This window comes from Prunus dulcis, chromosome 5 (assembly GCF_902201215.1).
Source record: "Prunus dulcis chromosome 5, ALMONDv2, whole genome shotgun sequence".
NCBI lineage: Eukaryota > Viridiplantae > Streptophyta > Magnoliopsida > Rosales > Rosaceae > Prunus > Prunus dulcis.
Window position 1 is genome coordinate 7,835,642 of NC_047654.1, and position 23,093 is coordinate 7,858,734.

A 23,093-nucleotide genomic window follows, 5' to 3' on the forward strand; every position below is an offset into this window, starting at 1 on the left:
CTCGTTTTTCTCCTTCAATTCTCCACCAAATCGATTGAGTAAGGTATGGTTTCTCAGCTATTTTTCGTGTTCTAGCTGATGGATGTATGGGTTTCGATCGATTTCAGCTCTAAAACGATCAATTTTCGACTTGAAATTTGGCCGAAACTTCGGCCGCCGTGATCTACTGTTTCTGGTCACTTTTTGGGGTATGTCCAAGAACAAAAGTGACTCCAAATGGGGTGTTTTACCTAGGATAGGAGTTTGGAGTCTTGGTTCCTAGATTTTTCGACCACCCGAAATCGCTTAGGACACCCAAATCTGCCCGCGCGTGTGGCGGCACGTGGGTAAGGGTGGTGGAGTAACTCTGGGCAGTTTTGAGATCCTCGTGTCGTCGTGAGCGCGTAGGATTTTGCGGATCTCGATTCGAAGTCCGTTTGAGCCCCAAAAGGATTTTCCATATCGCGCGATCCTTGGGTGCAGTGTCATCTAATTGTCGGATCGCACTGAATTTTGGATATGTCGGTCTACATGATTCCAGGATCGTGTAGGATTCGACGGATTGCGAATCGGAGTCCCGGATACTCCGAAATCGCGAACCCTGGGGCTAGGGTTTGGATTTTAAGCGATAACGTGATTTTGGCTAATCCGACCGTCCGTTTCGGACCAAATTCGCGGAACATGGTTCCTTCTCTATGAGGAACCTTTAGAGAAGCCCAGATTGGCCATCGGAGACCGTGGACCCACGGGGTCCCGGATCGGCCGGTCTGGTGGTTTATCGCTTAGTTAAGCATCGGGTCTTCCAAAACTGATCTAAGTGTCTGAAAGGCTAATGTGGGCATATGAGTAACTTGAAATGAGTGCACGTATTTCTAGGAGCCGGGGGCAGGGTGTTTAATTTAAATTCTTTTTATTCAGCAGTTTATTAATTTATTATTCATGGATAATCAGGCACCAGAGGTCCAGTTGACCTACAGGAGGGACCTTCGAAAGGTCCAGCTAGCTCGGACCAACTGTGAGTGGACTTTCTTTCATAAAGGATTTTATATAAATAAGTTATATAAATGATTACATAGATGAGTTTACGTAAATGATTTTATATTGATTTTATATAAACGAATTTTTATAAATAAGTTTTTATAAGAAAATTTCATTATTTGATCTTGAATAAGTATTCTTGCATGTCTTAGAGCATGTTTTATACTGTTAAACATTTTGAGTTATATATATTATTGAGGTTATATTAGCAGCAGACCATGAGCTTTACATAACGAAATAGCAGCAGCATAGAGATTACAATTAATTTATCATATTTCAGAGGGTTATCAGATTTTCTAATTAGACCACCTTGTACCCATTTATTTTTGGTGATTACCCAGAGTTGGACCGATGTCTACGGACATCCAGTCCGATTTTAGTTACGTCAGTGCACTTGACTTTGCCTCACGAGTTACGGGGACGCTCGGACCGTGAGTGCCAGGATTTGCGGCTCGGCAGACTTGGTGTCCCGAGACCTGCCGGGATTGCGGCTCGGCTGACTCTGTGTCCCCGAGACCTGCCAGGATTGCGGATCAGGCTGACTACGGTCCCCTGTATCTTGCCAGAGCGGCTCGAGTCGACTTGGTGTCATCGAGACCTGCCAGCGGATCAGGCTGATCATAGTCCCCTGATTTCGCCAGTTTGCGGCTCGGGTAGACTGCGTGTCGCCCGAGACCTGCCAGGGGAATTGACGGATTTTTAGGGGTACACTTAGGTGGTAGTTTTAAAGTAATTTGAGCACTTTTATGCAGCTATTGACTTCAATCATCTTATATTAGTTTTCTCAGAATATGTGCATGTTTTATCTCTTTATATAATTATTCAGCTTTACAAATCTACATACATACTGTTATATATAGATGTCTTTAGAGGAATACTTTATATTAAACCCAGGTAAACTTTAGCCTTACTTATCAAGTTATTTTTACGATGGGGGTTATTATGATTATAAACTGTTTTTAAAATCTTATGTTTGGTCCACTCACATTTTCAACCTGTTTCTCGCCCCCAGGCCGTAGAAGTGCGTAGGATCCACCACCGGGCCATTCATAGCTTCCGCGCCACCAATTAAGGTAGAGTTTTGTGGAAAATCCTTGAAACCCTGTAAACTTTAGAAAATGCTCTGATATCTAGTTGAAACTGAAAAATTGGAGTTGAGATCTGTTATTTGAGATATTCTGGCAGTTGGTGTGGATTTATTTGATTGTTTAACAGGTGAAAAAATTTGGGTTTGGTCAAATTACAGGGGAGACTCTGCCGAATTTTCGGCAGAAGTCTAAGAGAAATTTTAAAAGAATTTTGAACGAGAAGGGTAAGAAGGTCTTTTGTGCCCGACATTCGCCAGGTGTCGGACACACACAGGACTTGGCTCGAATTCCAAAGTAGAAATTGGGTCGAGTCCTATCAATATGAGCATACACTCTTTACAAAGTTTGGAGAGGAAGGGCAGATACTCATCTTGTTTGCAATTGCCATTGCTTTTGAAAAATAATCATTGACAAACTCTCCTTGTTTCATCTGAAGAGTCTCAAAATATTTTCTTAGTGCTTGCAGCATGGAACGCTTCACCTTTGTTCAGCCCTGGTACTTCTTCTTCATGGAATTCCAAATTTGCTTGGAAGTATCTTTTTGGAGAATGGTCTCCAAAATGGAACGATCAATAGCTTGGAATAAGTAATTTTTCGCCTTCAGATCTTTCAACTTGGATTCATCCAATTTCTTTTGTTGTAGCTCCGTCAACACTACTCCACTTTCCGGCTCTACAATACCGGTTTCCACGAGAGTCCAGTATTCTTTGGACCTCAGGAAATTCTCCATCAACATGCTCCAATGATCATAATGACCATCAAAGCGTGGTATGGATGGCTGCACATAGTTGTTTGTAACCTTGTCAGACGCCATAGTAATTTACTGCCGTAAGTGCAATAATAGCTTACTGCTTTTGTGAGAACTTTTATGTCAGGCCCCAGTGGGGAGCTCCGATACCAAATGTAGAGTTAAACTCAAAATCCAAACACAGGTGAGAAGAGGTGCAGGAAAGCGTAATTTGTATATTGACAAAGCTGAACTTAAATAGAACGTTAGATCACCAGACCATGCTAAATTCAAGGACATAACTCCTACTAACTTAATCCATTACTGACACCAATAACAAACTGCTCCACTACTGGGATACTCCTAAAGACTTGGTAAATATAACAACCTGCAACATGACTTCCTACAGAATATGATAATCAGTTTATTTAATTAAAAAACAACTGCTGTAACTAGATAAAATCTTAACACGGACTTTATTACTGTGCAGACGTCATATATTTTCTACTACTTTTCTGTGTTTACAATAAAATTCGCACAGTAATAATGTCCGCATACGAGAACAACTCTTAATTTGATTTCCATGTTAGTCTCTTCCATGCCCTGCTGAATTATGCAACTATCCCTTTTTTTAATTTTATTAAAATGATGATGACAAGGATTACAATTGAGAATGAAAAGGACAACAACAACAACAGATTAATAATGTGATTTCTAATATTGGAAATTGTGGACCTGTGTATGGCAAAAGATTAAGTCTAAATAAGAAGGAATAACCTGCGAAACTGCAGCCCCCCCAGATGGCATATATTCAATAATAATATTAGTTTTTAAAACATGGAAAACAGATCAAGTGCCTTGTCTTCCGTTGGAGCATGTGGTCCTCTTAATGCCAAGGGATACAACAAAATCCACATATTTCCCTGTTATTATATCTTATGTCTTACTCATCTCAACCTATCATCACCTGAACTGCATGGAGACTCATATATTCTATATATATATCTCCATAGCAAAGAGAGAGAGAGAGAGAGAGAGATGAATTACAGTGTATAAAACAGAAGAGCATAGAAAACTGCATGCTCATCTGCAAAAGGAGTAAGTTAATTTTAATTGTTTGTATTAACTATTAATTAGAGAAAGGAAATCTAGGAGAACACTGACTGACCAGTGATCGCATCGATCAGAAGCATGGATTATTAATTTATGATGTGATTTGTTGGTTGCCTTATCCATTTGATCAATGCTAGCTTGATCAATTAACTGTCAGCAAAATTATGAATAAAAACAGTTCCCCAGGTTCATAAAAGAAAGTTAAAACAGTTAAAATATTATGTACTAAATTCCTGGTAGCTTAACTGGCATGGGGAAGGGATTATTAGCTAAGAAACTTAAGCGCTGTCACTTCGTAATTAGTACGTGCACATATGTAGGAAACTTATGTTTAGTTTTTAATTTAATTTTAATTGGGTTTTGTGAGAAGTTGTGGCCACGCTTCAGATTCTGCAAAACAACAGCTGTCCAGAGCAAACTTAAATTCATGAAATTGCAAACTTGATTGCACGTTGTGGTTGGTCTCATATCATATGTAACGTGAATTCCAACTCATTAAGATATATAAAGAGAGATACCTGAGATGCTTATTGTTTCATAGGATTAGTTATATATCAATGTTTGATCCACCCCCGCAGAATCAGGAGGGTCAACTTTGGCCTTGGCAACTTCTAACCTATGCAACTTGCCTTTTTAGGTCTTTGTTTTTGCTCAATTTGGTAATTTGAAAATGTGACACAGATCTCTCTCTCTTCTGCAAATGATGAAAAGTTCAGAACTTTTGGTCTTTTTAATGTTGTTTTAAAGGTTATCTTCCACCCCAAATTGATCATATTTATCATTCCTCTCTCTCTCTCTCTCTCTCTCTCTCTAGAATGTTTAACATATCCTAGCTGCTATATCTATGTACACTTGGGCTGCTCTGCTGCATTAGTTATATAATCCTTATCTTCATCCCAAATATAAATCAGAAACCTTTGCATGGATATGGAAATTCAATGACCAATAGTGCAACATGTTAATACTTAAATGTACCTAGTATATGTAACATGGATTGAGGAGGAGCCAACTTGCTGGGTGACCCCAATCTTCTTGCTGCTGGTGTTTCTTTTTCATGATGAATGAATATGAATGAATCTCGTTCTTTCTTTTTCTTTTTTCTTTTTTTATAAAAAAATAACCTAGGACCCTCACTCATTCACACATGAGCATGTGACATAATTAACATCTAGTGGCCGACACCACGATGTTCAAATAATTCAATGATTTTTGTCCATAGCAAAAGCTACAAGCAAATTGCCAATTTCCCAATATTATCTTTCTACCAGTCACTGTATGCATATATACATAATTAATTTGTGGCTGCGAAATTGAGTTTTTCAATCGAGAACTTGGCAGATGCATGCATGCATGCAATAATAATGTTGTTATAAATATATAAATTAAAGCACATGACTAAGACTGAGCTTTATCTAAAACAAAATTGGCTAAGCTTAATTTCATGGTGTGGGGACCCTATACTATATAACTACCACTCCATTTATGCAAATAATAGAGCCTTTGTTGCCAATCCTAACATGACAGTTCATAAGGCTTGTTAACTATCGTAATCAAAAGAATAAAGACATATCAACTAACTTTTGACTTAGATTGAGGAGATTTCAGGTTCGATGATATATATTTGTGATGAGTTTGATACTTGCTTATAGTTAACCTCATTGTAATAGTATAACTTTGATGTGAATGTATTGGATCGTCGTAAAAGTATCTTATATACAAACGAAAACATTATTATTGCCATTGTTTGAAAAGGGGGACTGTCTTTCTTCACCAAACAACGCCATTAATTTTCATGAAAAATTGACAATGCACTTTGTGTCATTATATATAATGTGTCACTTTTGACTTTATTATCCTTTTAGACTTTGTCAAAAATAGCAATTACCTTCACGGGAAGCAACCCTAGTGACGTAGAAATTTCAATTATATCTAGACTTTGTCTATTTGTACATCAAGAAACCAATTATTTAGCTAAGATTAGACTAACTAAGGGGCAAGTCTTTTTCTCCTATGATTTAGTTTTTGTCTTCTAATTGGAAAACTCCAATTCATCACTATGACTTGCTTCCATGTATGTACCTAATTTTACTTTGAAGTAGCAATCGGGGTCATATTTTGAAAATGTTTATAATAATATTACGTGGTAAAATTAAACAAATTAAGTAGATACACTTAGTGTGCAAGACTAACCAGCTGATGAAGTCATTGATGATATCAATTGATCCCATGTCTTTACGGCAATGTTTTATTGATAGTAAGATTTAATATCGTGCATGTAGTGTTATCATCTTATATTCTTTGTTAATAAATACGGAAGGAGGCACATTGGGAACAATGTAATCCCATGCCCCCCACTCAAAATTTTTATTTCTTTAAGAACTACTATGATGTTATGCATTTTAGTACATTAATGGCATCATAGTATGTAATGTATTTGTCTATTTCTTGCCATTTTTCTTGCAATTGTGAACTTGTGTTGATCAATTTTTAATTTATTTGATTCCATATATATGATTGTGTATTGAATTGATTGTCCAATTTGTTTCGATTTATAATATTTGTTTCAATTTAAATTTTGTCCATATGTGTTTTTCACTTATCGATTGATTCTTCAAAAGAAAATCAAAGCCTTGATAAGTAGTGGATGAATGATTGTTTGGTTGCCTATATTGAGAAATAATATAGATGACAAGGCTATTATGCATTGATTGTAATAAATATACAATATGATTTTTCATATATGTGAGATATATAATGTTTTGGTATGTATTGTTAGCTCAAATTTTTTATTTTTTATATTTTTTATCAAATGCCCCCACACACGTGAAATTCTGATTTTGCCAATAAACCACCGTTCGTAATATTTTTTTTCTCTATTTTCTTCTCCAAAATAATTAAATGATTTATCCTGATAAGAATAATGTTATTGTCAATTCTAACAATGAATTGCATGGCAGTAAACCTAATTAATCATCCCGCATATTCGCACTCAATTGATGGATCATTCGGAGTTTTAAATTTATTATTAGACCTAACTTGCTTGCTGCATTGGCATTAATTAGACCAAGAGACATGATACGTAGAATAATATTCACAGCCATCGATCCCAATCATTTTTACTTTAAAGCTCCTTGATGGGTCGGTCCTGGAATATATCAAGTTTGATTTTCTTTTTCAATAACTATCAAAAAGTTCAAACTCATCATGTATCTCAATCCTAACATTATTCTTGTTCTCATTTCTTTCTCACCCCACCTAAGGTAGCTCTAGAATCTGAATTTGTTTTCCTTAGGTATTAAGTTACGAAGGAGTGGAGTTACGTGTGAGCTTAAAGTGACCATGACGCCTATACTAATACGTGCTAGTTCCGCCATTGATGATGTATACAACATACATTAAATGATGAAAATGAAATGCGTGACATCGATATTATTTATAGTGCATATTTACCAACCCAAAAATAAAGGGAAAAGAATGAGACATTCCCATCAAGTTATTACTAATTGTCTAGGATAAAAAAGAGAATGCTTGATTCTCATCAAAGATACTTGCATGTTCTTGCGAATATTAGAACCAAAACCCAGAAAAAGATTACTAAAAATGTGTGACAAAACAATTTATATTTTAATGTTATACTTCGTAATTAATGAAACCCACCTAACCGATATTATTGGTTAATTATAATTAACGACCAACTGAAATTATAATAAACAACAAAAAATATGAAGTCAAACATCTCCGCCGATATATAAATTTACTAATTAATTAAACATGTTTTTTTTAAAATGCTTCACTGTCCTTAGTCACTCAAATTACACATTAAATATTTAAAAAATAATAATAATAATAAACAAATAAATAAGAAAATGAAAAAAAAGAAAGAGCTAAGCAACTTCACAGAAGCAGCTTTTGTTTTGTTTTACAGCTTCCACTCCACGTCCCAAACTGCTGGAGGTTTTGTATACTTTACTCAAGAGTCTTGGGTCGGCCTAAATTTCCCGTCAGCTCCGAGTCAGCTTCTAGCCCCTGCTGCCGTGTCACCGCCACGTCACCCACTCACTTTCCTCGAAGTTCGTGCGTGGTGGTGGCCCACATACGGCACTTACCGAGAATCACCCCCCCACCCATTGGATGGGCAGTCACAGTCAGCTTCCGCCCCCGCCTAAAGCATCTCGCCACGTCAGCATGTGAACTTCAAATTCAATTATTTGGATTTTCAGGGGGAGGAGAGGGGCAGCAAGGAGCAACGTAATTTGGTTGGTGGGGGCCCAGCAGGGGTTGTCGTTTACATTGAGGACAAGGCTTTGCCTAGTGTAACTGAGGTGGATCAGTTGACCCTAGGGTCCTGCCCTGCGGTTCTACGTCAACTAGTTATTTGTAGTTTTGGACATTTTTTTAATAAATTTTTTTACGGTACATTCATGTCATCGACATGAAAATATTTAAATACCACATTGATTGATCATCATGACTTATTGAGTGATATATTTCACCTTTTAAATGATGTATCGACGATTATGACTTAAACGAGTGTGACATTTTCATATGTTTGTACTTACAATGTAGTGGTGTAAACACATTTTGTATTTGCAGTTACGTAAAATATCTACTATATGACGATGTTCTTTTATACGTAGATATATACATAGCAATGCATTATTAGGTGAATTCAATGAAGATATTTCAGTTGGTTGTTTCTTTGTGTGTTGGTTGCACAAGAAAATTCATCATCCTTAGCGAACTTTTTAACCAAATACTTGATTGGTATTCCAACTGAGCGAGAACAAGTTGCATTTTGTCCTGAACAATATGAACTTTTTCTAGAATGAATTTTATTAAAATGAGTGTAAAAGCTTGATAAATATTGTTAATTCGTTGTCTACCACCTTAGGCTTTGTAGTATATAGTGTTCGTCTAATATTATTAGTTTTTAGACTGGCTCAGGTTATTGAAATTTTTTTATTTATAGTTGTCATATTATTATTAGGATGACTCTCTTTACATCTTGTGTTATTTTTTATATTTTTTTATATAAAAGGAGAGGATCCCAATCAAACAACAATCAATTGTCAGGTGGAGGAGGAACACTTATATTCAAAACTAGTACAACCAATGATTTTACATGAACAATATATTATTTTAGGTTGCCTCACAGTCAAACAGTCCCTCTAATTACGGTTCGACTGTGGATTTCTTTTCACACCGTCCAGGTAGCCGACGCATGCGCATTTACATGTGCACAGTGAACATAAAGGAAAAAAAAACATTTGCATGTGCACAGTGAAAATTAAAAAGAGATATTTAGTGATATATCCATTTCTAGCATTAATATTATAAATAAACCCTACACAATTGAATTCCTATAAACAAACCCAAAAAATGATAGCTAGCCTTATTGAATTTAATATTGATTATTAAATTACTTTGATACCCTATTGAGTGCTTTGGGTATTTTTATGAGATTTTGGGGTTGGGCTTGTTTTAAGAAATTGATGGCAATTTTGTAATTTATAAGAAGTTAAAAGCTTTTTTGTTATGTTGTAAATGGGCTTTGGGTGTGTTCTAAAGTCCATTTTATATAAGGTATTTTTATAATTTGAGCCCCCATATTGAGTATAATAGTGAATCTCCCAATTGTAAAAGATGGTGGGTAGGAATTAAGAAGAAAAATAAAGGGTAGCACGTGTTGTGTGGTAGGTCCTCTCTTCTCTGCCAATAATTCAAGCTTGCATGCATACGGCCGCTTGATCCAATGCACTATCGGTGTCGTAGTTGCCTTTGACTTTCCGGCAGTTGAACTTGTAACCAAAGGTAACAAAAACCACTTCTGGGTGGCTGCTAGAGAGACAGCTACCCATAATATATATATATATATATATCGATACTTATTAAACTGCAGTTTAAAATAATCCCCACGTTTACAATGATATATATTTTTCAAAGGTTTGAGAAAAATAAGGAAGAATTTGAAAAACGTGGGGATTAGTTCCCTTCAAGATCAAGTCTTTGGGCTTTTGATATGTCCCTTCAAGATTAAGAGAGGTTTTTTTTTATACCAACCCTAATTTGGTCCAGCTTCCACAACATATTGGAGGGAATAAATACTTTGTCGAATTATCTTTGAAGGTTTTAGCTTCGAGTTAAAAAGAGTTCATGTTTCAACTATCACTGTTTACTTAACCTTCCTATTGCTCATTTTTCGCAACTTGATGTAGAAATCATCTTTATATTTAGGGGCGGAATCATCTTAGGCCCAAGAATCACGTGACTCCTGATTTAAGATGGTGCCCACAACTTTTTATTTTATTTTAATACAAATGATATTATGTTTCAATCGCTTTATAGCGACTCTGGTTAATAATTCTCTAAAACGTTCAGAGTACTACCATACCATAACGACCTTTTTTGAACTTTAATTCTATATCCAATGTATCAACCATATCTAATCTATATCCAATGTATCAAGCACCTATAGAAACTATAACAACTCATAACTCTGTATTGAACAAATCTCTTTAGCTTTTTCAAAGATATCTTTTTGCCTACTTACTTTTTATAGTTAATTAGATATATGTATGAACAATTTTCGTACTTTGATTATGCTGCATCACGATGATGTGTATTTGTTAAATTTCAGATTTGTATAGAAATAATTATATGAAGAAAAAAAATACATGAGTTATTTCATCAAATACTTGCCCTAGAAAATTCAAAAGTATTATACTGCTTTTTGCATTTGCCTTCTCAACATGTTGAAAGGTTAACTTCTTAGAGGAACTCATGTCACATATTTAGCAACGTGTACTTGCTTGGCCATGCAAGCATAACTGTATATTAAGGACTTTTATTTAATTTATTGCCATTGACCATAAAGGATGTGAAATGTTGCTCTTAAAGAATATCCATCATATATGTTTGGTTCTTTCTCACCATTCCTCACAGAGAAATACTACTAGACCACAAATTAGTTGGTATCTAACATATGTATATGTATGTTAAAGAAACCTTATATGGCGAAATTATTTTTAACTTTGTTGTTTATTTTATTGAGATATTTAGTGATATACTTATTTTTAACACTAATATTATAAATAAACCATACACCATTGGATTTCTATAAACAAACCCAAAAAAAACAGCTGGCTTTATTGAATTTAATATTAATTATTAAATTACTTTGATGCCCAATTGAGTGTTTTGGGTATTTTTATGAGATTTTGGGATTGGACTTGTTTTAAGAAATTGATGGCAGTTTTGTAATTTATAAGAAATTAAAAGCCTATTTGTTATGTTGTAAATGAGCTTTGGGTGTGTTTCTAAAGCCCATCCCAAAGCCCATTTCATATGAGGTATTTTTATAATTTGGGCTCCTATATTGGGTATAATAGTGAATCTCCCTATTTTATTTCCTTACCGACCTTGTATTTCTACTTTAACAAAACACTCTCTTCCCACCTACTATTATTCCTAAGATAACTCAAATTTTTTGTTTAATATTGTGGATAAAAAATTGTAAAAGTACGATGAAAGATAACAAGATCTTGCTAGGAAAGTCCATTTTGTTATATATTGCCCAAAAACACGCAATCAAAGGATTGAATGATATGAGAAATGTTAGAAAATAATTATAGGGTCTAGTGCGTTTAGATGGATATGTAGATAAGTGGGTGGAGAAAGAAGGATAACTTTTATAAATAAATAAAATCTAGGTCCTTAGATGTCTATTTGCAAAGTGGTAAACTTGTCATCAACAATTCCATTAAAAAATAATGGAAAAATACAAATAATCTTGAAGGAGGGATGGAAAAATAAGAAAGGGAGATGAAAATAGCATCATTTTTTTTAAATAAATAAAAATCTAAACGATAATCTAAATTATTCTAATATTCAAGAAGAATATTTAAACTCGATGCAAGCGTGACCAGCTAATCTAAACCATATATGCAGGATCACTCTTCTTTACAAGATGAGTTTATGGTCCAACCCAATTCAATTAACACAAATTCAAAGACAGTAATTGGACCGCCGAGAAAAAGCAACCGTTGGACCGCATCTGCCTCTCTCTTTTCATAAAACACAGAATCCCAGTTTTACCCCCATCCTCCACATCCCTCACTTTAATTTTCCTTTTTTTGTTTTTGTCATTTTCCATTTTCAGCTTTTACCTTTAAAAGTTGAAAAAAAAGCACATACGGGAAAAAAAGGAGGAAGCAGCTTTTTTAAAAATTATTATTATTCAAGGGTCCCAACCCAAGGGCGATTTTGACAGGTGGGATGGTGGGCCACGTGACGAGTCACGCGAGCTTCGTGCGGCTCCAGCTGTGAAAAAACAAAAACAAAAAAGCGGGCTCGCTTTACACGCGAGTACCGAGAGAGAGAGGGCCTCTCGCGCGTTGGTTTGTCACCACAATTTTGCAGCCTTGTGACGCCACACACTGGCCTCATCAGAATGCAGCCACTTTCTCACGTGCCACTCTCCCACCTCCTCTCTCCACACGTGTATATATATATATATGGGGCAGATTCATGAAACTATGTTTTTGACATAAATTTTAATACAATTTTTGAACAATTAGATTACTCCATTTTAAGGGATCAAATTAAATATGACATAATTTTTTAATATAAAAAATAAATTAAAATGTTTTTCTCTCTCCTCTCTCTATTTTCTCAAAAGTTCTATCAAAAAATATTTTTTTTTCTCTCTCCACTCTCTCTTCCCTAACCATTCTCTGCTAATTATCATCACTAGACGAGGCAGCCGTCGCCATGGTGAACGCTCCCAAGCACACCTTACACAAGGTCACCAATAGAAGAAAGGAAATGATAGCCTTACTGCCCAGCACCCAATCAAGAGGTGGTGGAGAAAAGAAGGTGAAGGGGACCTCTCTTTTCTAAGTTCACTGGTTAGGTTTGTAGTTTGTGTTGCTTTGTATCTTGTTGGAGCTTTAAAGCAAATGTGGTAGACAAGTCCTTATTCTTAGTTGTTCTGTTAAACATCGAGTTGTTCTGGACAATCTTTCTCAAATCAATTGAGATTAGAGTTTTAATTCAAAAAAAGAAAAATAAATATCTATCTTGATGCTTTAGTTCTTTCGCTTCATTCAGAATAGACATTCATTCATTCTCTCTACACGAGGGATTTCAAATTTTTTGGAAATGAATGAGAGAGATCAAGAAGTTTTTTTGGTCTGATAAAAAGAAAGAGTTTAGCATAGAGTGTTGATGAAGAGAAATAGGAGAGAGAAAAAAAAATATTTTGTGATAGAAATTTACATTTTCGAGAAAATAGAGAGAGGAAAGGGAAAAACATTTTAATTTATTTTTCATGTCAAAAAGTCATGTCAGATTTAATCTCATTCATTAAAAGTGGAGTAATCTAATGGCTCAAAAATTGTGTCAAAAATATGATGCCACGGATCCGCCCCCTATATATATTTCCGCATACTAAATGTTAAACACCATTTTAGTGACTAAATTTTACACGAAAATTCAATTTGATTACTAAAATAAAAAATAGTCAAATTGATCACTGTATTTCTCAAAGTTTACAATTTGTAGGCATTCCATTATCTTTCATTAAGTGCAGTTTTTATTTTTAGTTTTTGGATTTTTGTAGAAATGTTACCTGAACTTATACTAAAGTTTCAATTTGTCACCTTAAAGAAAAATTTAAGAGAAATGTCATCTTAATTTTTCAAAACTCATGATTTTGTCATCCAACTTTAACACAATCCAATTTTCCATCCATTTTAAGGGTATTTTAGTCTTTCCATTTTCAAGAAAAAAAAAAAGACATCTCTCCCTTTCTCCCCCATCCGCCCCGAAAATACATCGCACATGACCTCCACTCCCCATATTCTCTCTCTCTCTCTCTCTCTCTCTCTCTCTCTCTCTCTCTCTCTCTCTCTCTCTCTCTCTGAACATGTATATATATATATATATATTTATGGNTTCATGGAGCATGTCTGAAATTTTCAGATACTACTTAAGCTTCCCACCTAAAATCCAACCCTTTCTTGTCTTCATAGTTTCATTAACTTACGCCATTGTGTTTCTGTTGAAGGATCTAAAGTTTGGTCACCATCTGCTGTGTAAGCTACCGAGTTATTGGTTTCCTTCCACAAATTTTCAATATGCAAATGGAAAAATACCAAAATGAAAAAAGAAGAAGAAAAAGGTGGACTCGGTTTGGGTAGGTTGAGGGAATTTGTGTGTGGAAGGTAGGTGTTCCATGGTAGAGAGAGAATGAGGAAGGGGAAGAGGAAGAGGAAGAGGGAAGGGTTAATGGAGGTGGGTAGGGTTGGTTGGAGCCGTCGGTGACGCACACGGAATGGAGGGATGTGAGATTTTTTTTTTTCAATTTTAATTGTTTAAAAGATATACAATTTTTTATATATTGATTTTTTCATTTTTAAAATACCGTTGAAAATGGAAAAACTAAAATACCCTTAAAAATGGATAGAAAATTGGATGATGTTAAAGTCAGATGATAAATCATGAATTTTGAAAAATTAAGGTGACATTTCTCTTAAATTTTTCTTTAAGGTGACAAACTAAAACTCATGTATAAGTTCATGTGACCTTTCTACAAAAATCTCTTTAGTTTTCTAGGAAGCACATTCAATCTTGTTCCTCTATTATATTTTGGTTCTCTATATTGAAGCCTGAATCGATTAAATGAGAACCCTATAGCGACTTCAGATGACAATGAGATGTAATAAAGGTGATAGAGCACCAAACTATATATTGGTAAGCTATTGATTTCATTTTAATTTGGTTTAGATTTTTGATTTTCTTTATACCTCACAATTTTGATTCCAACCAAAAATCGCCCTCAATTTGTTCAACCATAATAGCACAATGTACCATAACTAGTTGAGTTAGAGGAAGAAGACTGAAGGTGCTTCCTACAAAAAATAAAAAATAAAAACTGCACTAGTAAGGGCAGATAACAGAATGTCAATAAATTATAAATTTTAGGAAACACAGTGACCAATTTAGCTATAAAAAAATTTTACAGTGGCCAAATTGAATTTTCGTATAAAACCTAGTGACAAAAAAGTATTTAACCTTTATTATTGTATGAAAGTATAAATAATTTGCTGGCAACATAAATTTGTATTGATGACTAGACCGAAGGATTTTACCTCAGTGGTTAGGTACCTCCCCCTTCCTCCCTTGGTCATCAGGTCAAATCCCAGGAAAAGTAATCCCCTCCCCAATAAAAAACAAAATTTGTATTGATGACTTAAAATTTTGACATTAACAAACTTTTTATGAATCAAAATGATGCATCAAGTAATTAAACCACTACCCATGTCGATTTTTTTGTTATTGTTGTAAATATATATAAATTAAAGCAGTTATTAACTGGATAGTTAGCTTTAGGTGCAAACCTACCTATACGATTTTTTACATAGCCGATTGATTGGCATTCACAACCCATAGTTTCTAGATAACTGACTTCTTGTTTAGCAATTGACAATGTTCTTAGTAATTTTAGATAATAAATTCGTACAACAAATACTATAATATGTACCATACAACATAATACACTTGTAGGGAACTTTTATTTCGAGAAAGATCGGTGTGCGTGAAAAGGTCTCGTTGGCGAAATTTGCTTCTTTTGTCGCTCTCAAGACAGTTATACTGACACATAATTATGTCACAGGTAAACATTCACAACAAAGAATATTTCGATAACACAACTTTATTTGTTCCGCCGTTAGAGTGATAGTTAACATAGGTAAATAGTTATGAGAGGTATACATTCACTTTACATTTCATTAACTTAAATTTGTCTCTTCCACAATTTGAGTGACGATTACAATAACACATAATTATGTCACATATATACATTTACTAAAACTGACATTTCAATAACTTAAAATTACCTCTCTCATCGCTTGAGTGATGATTACACTGACATAGTCATGCCACATGTATACATTCATAGAAAACAACACTTCAATAACTCACAAGTATATCATGTATCTACGTAACAAGTAACGATATTTCGGTTAATGCTAAAGTCAGATGTACACATTACATCTTTTTAACGTTGACACATAACAAGTGTTTCTATGTTAAAGATGTCTTTATTTTCATAAAAGTACACACATCTTTTATAGGACTACCCCACAATGCAATCCTCATTCAAGAATCATCCTAGACTAAAAGGTGTTGGTCATTTAAAATGGGAAAAAAAAATACTGTTCGATAAATTAAACGGAAACAAAAATGTGGATAATCAAATAACTAAACCGTTATAATTCAGTTGATTTTTTTCATGAATAATACTTATTTTAAGGAATCTACGGACATTGTACCGAAAAAAGCCTGGAAACATAACTATATCACACGTACACGTTGGATTACTTCAAATGAAATACAAGTGGTAATCAAAACACACAGGCCGCACACATGTTTAGCGGACTTTTTTATTGTTTAATTGCTTAAATTAAAGTACCTAATACGGTAAATTATATGGTGTGGTGTTTCCTAATTCAACAACCAAATAGGTTTCCTTGTTAAACACGTCTACTAATTGTTAATTGGCCTCTCAGAACTCTATAAATACCCAAACTTTCGGCCTTGAGATCCTTCCTTCCCTTTCTCTCTGATTTTTCTCTCTTTCTGTTGCATTTCGTATCTTTGCCTCCCTCTCTCTTCTCCCCTCGCCATTTTTAGGGTTTCCAGCTACTTTCTCTCCCAGGCGGGTGATCATTCCTCTCTCTCTCTCTCTCTCTCCCTTCCAATTATTTGGCCGCCTGTGAATGCTTGTTTATGTGAGGTTCTTTCATTTCCAGGTTAATTCAGTCTCTTCTTCATCGACTATTAAAGATCAGGTTATACAATTTTCCTTCTCTTTAATTTTTCTTTTCTGTTTTCGTTGATATCATATACAAGCAAATGCTGTTTGGATCCATATAACATGACCAAAACCAATCATTTTACCTTTCTTCTGAGTTTTTCTTCTCAGATCTTTACCCAAAGTCGCTCGATTTAGCTTTTTTACTGATTAGAAAGCAAACCCTTTTGTTTTTGTCTCCCAATTATGGCAAAGATGAAGCCTTTTTCATGGATTATGGTGGAGCTTTTGGTGTCATGACCATGAGCCCCTAGGCCATTTACTTTTGGATAGCTTCATCAGTTTTGTTGCTGTTAAATCCATGACATATATGGTTGGCTTATGGACCATATGAATCATGATATATTAATTAATGGATGTGTGTTGCTGTCAACATTTATATATATGCTGCAAGTTTTTGTTTGATGGATCAATCATCTTTCATATATTTTTTTTGCAAAATCTTGGTGTTTGAAAATGGGATTTGTTGATGGGTGGAAATCTGATATGATTTGTATTAAAGAAAATGACTTGACAGCCAATATGTTAATTTTACCTTATTTTAGTACGGATTTCTATTTTGTCGGTTGCTGTGAACTGAGGAAAATATGTTGAAATTTTCACAACGTGCCTAAATCACCTCCCTTGATGTAGCTTATAAAACAAAAAGCCTCATGGACTTTGAACCAGAAGCTTTATTTGCTTTTCTGGGTGCAATTTTTCAAACCAAAGTTCTTTTATTTATTTATTTATTTATTATCTGTTCATTACGAACTTGATAATTTTTTCACGTGACAATCTACGTGATTAGTTTATTTTTCCACTTGTGATGTCTTCAGAAAGTGTTTACGTTTTGAATACTTTGTATTTTTTTTTTTCTATTGGGAATTAAATATTACGTTCGTTGTGGTAGTTGTGATGTCTTGTCACAGCACGGGGAATTGTTTTGTTTCGAACTTTATATATATATATATATATATATATAAAATAATTTATATTATTTTTAATTTAATCAATTCGGAAGGTGATGAATTCTTTAGATCTATGGCTCCTTCCGATTCAGCTTCAGCTTTTCGTGAATTACTATGGAGAAAAAAACATTACACTTTTTATTTTTATTCTGGAAGAAAACCATTTGCATAGAGTGATTTTTGTTCTGAATGATCGAGCCAGAAAACCTTGCATTTCAATCTCATAGTGGCCCACAATAGGAGTTGTGCATTATGTCTTGGTATGGTTGAATTTTTATTTAATGAGCCCAATTTATATTTTGCTTCTATAAAGTAACTAGATGATGATGTATAGCATTATATGCATACATAAAATATAAATATAGTTAGATTATTATACTCTATATAGGTTGTTAACATTTAAATTCAAGTGTATATTTTAATGGTTTATATCTTGTGTGTATATTTTATTATCTGATTGCACATATGATTCATTTTTAATGCTATTTCTTATTTTATCAATAGCTGTTTGGGTTGATTTTTTTTTTCTTTCTCCATTGTTATTTTATCTTTATTTTCTAGAGCTATGTAGTCAATGATCTTGGTTGTTTGAAGCTTAATTTTGGGAAAGAATACTAATGCTATCTTTTTGGGAAATTAAATTGAACAGTACTCCCACCGGTTTATACCTACATATTGGTTTGATTTTAGTTTCAATTATTAGCAAATTAAGGTCATTGATTCGGTATCTTAATTGAACCCAAAACCGAACCAACCCAAACTGAACTGACCATAATACTTTGTAGATAGCAACTTATATAATTTCTGCTGAATTTCAATCACAACATAAGTTGATATAATGCCAAGAAAACTTGTATTTGTGGTATAGTTTATTGCCAGCATTCAATGGTGGGGTCTTTGAGAAATGGCCTAATATATACTACACCTGACCATCCCTTTGCCCTGCATGCAGTAATTATTGTCTTTTGTTTAAACTCAAAAATTAGGTAGCCTCCATGTCCAAATCTTTGGTAAGAATATATTTAACTATGACTAATTATGTTAATCAAAGGAATCTATGTATTAATTGACTTGTGCATTGTGCCCCTTTTTTAATGCATCAATAAATTATCAAATTAGTTTGACTTTGTTTTTGTTTGGGGTGGTTGTAAAGAGTCACATGTGTTTTCTGTCAATTTATATGGATCTCATGAGTCCTATAGAGTTGGTGTTTTTTTACCACATGGCATATAAATTACCTTCCCTTCAAAGTCTTTTGTTCCTGCAACTCTTAAGCACCATAGATTTTCATTTGCTTCTGGATTGTTTTGAGTGCCAACCCTATTTTAACTGCCCTTTGATATGCTTTAAGTTCACCCTGGTAAAAGTGATTGCAATTTGCAAGTGTTGTAGTTGAAACTTGAAGCAAATGTTCATTTACATGTGCATATACTGTTATACACCAATACTTAAGCCACTTATTTTATGGTTCTGCAGGAAGAGGCTTAGGACAACTTGCTGCAATTTGAAACCATATACCTATATCCTTTCCTCCCGAAGACCCTTGTACGAAGAATGTTTGACCGCCTTTTATGAATGCAGTGTTGTTCTGGGGATGAGAAGGTGTGACTCTGAACACTTGGTGTGAATTTGGTTTGGACATTGGTATTCTGAAGCTGGTTGTTTTTTATCTTTCCATTTGACGCTTTAATGTCATGACAGTTTTGAGGAACTCTGTGCTTAATGGACTGCTCACCCAACAGCAGTGACAAGAAAACGTTGAAGAGGTGGTTTTTCATTGACAAAAGGGTCGGCTAAAACAAGTATATTTCTTGAACTTAGGAGCATACTCTGTGTTGTTGACAGAGCCATTCATTTTAAACACTACAAACTACAAAACTTTGTCACTTTGATTAGCACTTGGCAACGAAACTGGATCCGATGGAGTTGAAGACAAATCATGCTGCTTCGGTCCTCACTGACCCTCCACCGATAAGTAAGTCAAGACTAGGCCTCCATTCTAGTTTGTTGCCATACTCACAGCAAGGAGCATCATTCTCCTCTGGCAAGTACATTAACATCCCAAGGAAAAAGCCAGGAAAGCTCGATGATGTTCGGTCCAATGGTTGGCTTGATGCCATGAAATCCTCTTCACCTCCCCGGAAGAAGCTCATTAAGGATTTCAATTTTGAGGTTGCTTCAGATGATGTTGATAATGCTTACTGCTCTTGGATGGTATATTTGCTTCTCTTCTAATAACTTGGCAGTTTATATCCATTTGTTCTTGTATGACTTCAAAACTTATTCGTCTTGTGCTCTCTGTGATGATGCAGCTTAAGCATCCATCAGCACTGAATTCGTTCGAGCGGATTACAAATTTTGCAAGGAACAAGAAGATAGCAATATTTCTAGATTATGATGGGACTCTTTCCCCGATAGTTGATGACCCTGACCGTGCAATAATGTCTAATGCTGTAAGAATTGTGTTTTGTTGTTTTATGCTTATAAATTTCGACTTTTATTTCTCTTCTGTGTCTGAAACCAAAAGAAACTGTTGCCAGATGCGTTCTGCTGTAAGAAACGTTGCGAAGCATTTTCCAACTGCTATTATTAGTGGAAGAAGCCGCGATAAGGTAGCTGCAGCATTTCCCCCTCCCCCCACTTTTTTTTGGGACTCATAGTTTAATTTCATCTTGTCTATTTGGTCCTTGTGTGGATGCCATTCGAATGCCGGTCATTAGGGCAGTCTGATGAGCGGATTTGTTTCAGGTATATGATTTGGTAGGACTAACAGAACTTTACTATGCTGGTAGTCATGGAATGGACATAATGGGTCCTGTCACTAATACAGACTCCAATGACCATCCAAACTGTGTGAAATCTACTGACCAACAGGTAACATGACAATAAAATTCTACAAGTCCTTTGCACTATTGTATAATTTTTTTCAGTTGAGTTCTCATTATCTGTCTTTGATATGGCAGGGTAAGGAGGTAAACCTCTTCCAGCCTGCTAGGGAGTTTATACCTATGATCGACGAGGTTTTTAGAACCCTCGTCGAGAATACTAAAGGGATCAAAGGTGCAAAAGTTGAAAATCACAAGTTTTGCGCCTCTGTACATTACCGTAATGTAGATGAGAAAGTAAGCATTTACTTAAAGAAGAATAGAAGAAAGCTTACAATTGCATCTGCAAGAGTTTGTCTGACTTGTTTTGGTTATTTTTGGCATGTGTTCTGACTTCAGAATTGGTCTACAATTGCACAAAGTGTTCATGATATTCTCAAAGACTACCCTCGTTTACGATTAACTCATGGGCGGAAGGTAATTAATCTCACTGGTTTGCCTTAATCTTGTTGCTTTTCATCTTATTATCATTTGCATTAATAACCCAAATTCTTTCCATCTAACATATAAATTTGGACATTGTTTTTTCTTGCAGGTTTTAGAGGTCCGCCCTGTTATTGACTGGAACAAGGGAAAAGCAGTTGAATTTCTGCTCGAATCTCTTGGTACTGAACCTCTCTCTCTCTCTCTCTCTCTCTCTCTCTCTCTCTCTTAAATGATACATATTCACACTATGAGAACCTGGACAAATGGTGCAGGGCTAAATGGTAGGGATGATGTGCTCCCAATTTACATTGGTGATGATAGGACCGATGAAGATGCATTCAAGGTGACACTACCATCACTGCATTTTAACTAATCTTACCCACAAGAGTTCGTAACATTGACACTAAATACAAAATCTTCATACATTGTTTCAGTTCTTGAAGAAGAATAAGAAGCGTGGTTATGGAATTCTGGTGTCGCCGGTTCCAAAAGAAACCAGTGCCTTCTACTCTCTCAAGGACCCATCAGAGGTTTTACTCTCATCCTTAATATGTATAATGTATTATGTGTGAATTTGCAGGCATGTTGGCTGTGTTATTTTTAATTTCATCTCAAAAAATCCATTGAAATTTTTATGCAGGTCATGGAATTTCTCAAGTCCTTGGTGAGATGGAAGGAGGAGGAGGAAGAAGCCAATTAAATGCTAAGGGAGCACTTAGTTGATCTGAAATATAGTATAATAGGCATTTAGTTTTTTTTTTTTTTAATTTTGTACTCCTCAAGAACTCAAGGCTGCTAAAAGCAGCTGCTGTTATGTTACAACCTCAGTTGTCAGTTCACAGCTTCTCAGTTATTTTGTTATTTCATGTCTTTGGCTTATAAAAAATAAGTATTTTCTCCCCATTTTCATCTCTCAAAGCTTTCCTTACCAAGATGGTTCCTTCTAATCTTGTAGACTTTGTGGAATGTCACAAACTGTTTCAGTGTACTGCACAAAAACTTCTCAAATTTTTATTTCACTTTGGATCCTGCACTTTTGGGATTTAAATTTCGACAACTTACACGTTAAAACCGTATGTCGAAAAGATATTATTGGGGTTAACTCAAGTATAACTACATCGAAACCAATCAATTTTCAACCATGCAAAGTGAAAAGCAGAAGAAGAACAATTTTGTTTGTTAGAAAGATCAGCAAGGCTGGCATTTTGGACTTTATCACTTAACCCAGTACTGAAATAACTTGGAAGCTTTGCAAGGCCCATTGTACTTCATAAAAAACAATCAAATGTGGTCACAAAACAAAACACAATCTCCCAATATTTGCCTAGCGGAGAATACAAAGGACTTCTCTCTCAACTCAAAAAATCCTCAAATTATCATCCTTGTTATTATCATCTATATCCATTATCCGACTTCTTATGAAGTACCTTTTTTTTATATATATTATCTTCAAAACTATTTATTAAGGCATAGTTCTAGACATCATTTACCCCAATTCAAAGTTTGATTTTGAAATTGTACAGGGGGTATAGTGTCCATTTAAGTCTTCAAGTGTAAACTGGCATGTGTGGCACTCTTTTACATTCCCTGAAGTTTTATCCCATTGGGTTTTCTCTAGGGAGATTTTAACGAGGCCACTATACCCATGCCGACATATCTTTGTCATGTTGATGTGATTAATGAAGTCCATTTTACCCTTTTAAAAAAAACATACAATATGTATGTGATTATATATATAAATTTATTACATCACATAACATATCGATAATAACATGACGCGTGTTTTAAATAGATTTCACAATATTTTTTTTTTCTTTCCCTAAATCAATAGAGATGGATACTTCCAACTTAGGACAGTCTTCTTTCTAAAAAGACATGGTTGCAAAACATTTTCCTTGCATGTAACATGTTTTTACATAGACAAAGTGAAAATGTCCATAACAAAAAAGCATCATTAAAATTCGGAGGATGAGGTGTTTTTTTTTTTTTTTTTTTTTTTTTGGAAACAGAGGA

General features: G+C 34.8%; 1 protein-coding gene across 3 annotated transcripts; it reads left to right on the forward strand.

Annotated features, from left to right (window-relative positions):
• Window positions 1-16,556: 16,556 nt before the first annotated feature.
• On the forward strand, window positions 16,557-21,991 carry LOC117627245 (probable trehalose-phosphate phosphatase F). 3 transcript variants are annotated; one of them, XM_034359222.1, is made up of 13 exons: window positions 16,557-16,796; window positions 19,246-19,371; window positions 19,471-19,571; window positions 19,666-19,983; window positions 20,082-20,222; window positions 20,310-20,381; window positions 20,518-20,643; window positions 20,733-20,891; window positions 20,994-21,071; window positions 21,190-21,259; window positions 21,353-21,423; window positions 21,515-21,610; window positions 21,721-21,991. In XM_034359222.1, exons 4-13 carry the CDS (start codon window positions 19,690-19,692, stop codon window positions 21,778-21,780), a joined length of 1,167 nt encoding a protein of 388 aa, XP_034215113.1. In that variant the 5' UTR covers window positions 16,557-16,796; window positions 19,246-19,371; window positions 19,471-19,571; window positions 19,666-19,689; the 3' UTR covers window positions 21,781-21,991. The 3 variants fall into 3 exon arrangements, with proteins under 3 accessions (XP_034215113.1, XP_034215114.1, XP_034215115.1); XM_034359223.1 differs by having other exon boundaries at window positions 16,561-16,667; window positions 16,758-16,796; window positions 19,471-19,983; XM_034359224.1 differs by lacking the exon at window positions 16,557-16,796 and adding an exon at window positions 16,830-17,132 and having other exon boundaries at window positions 19,471-19,983.
• The last annotated feature ends 1,102 nt before the right edge of the window (window positions 21,992-23,093 follow it).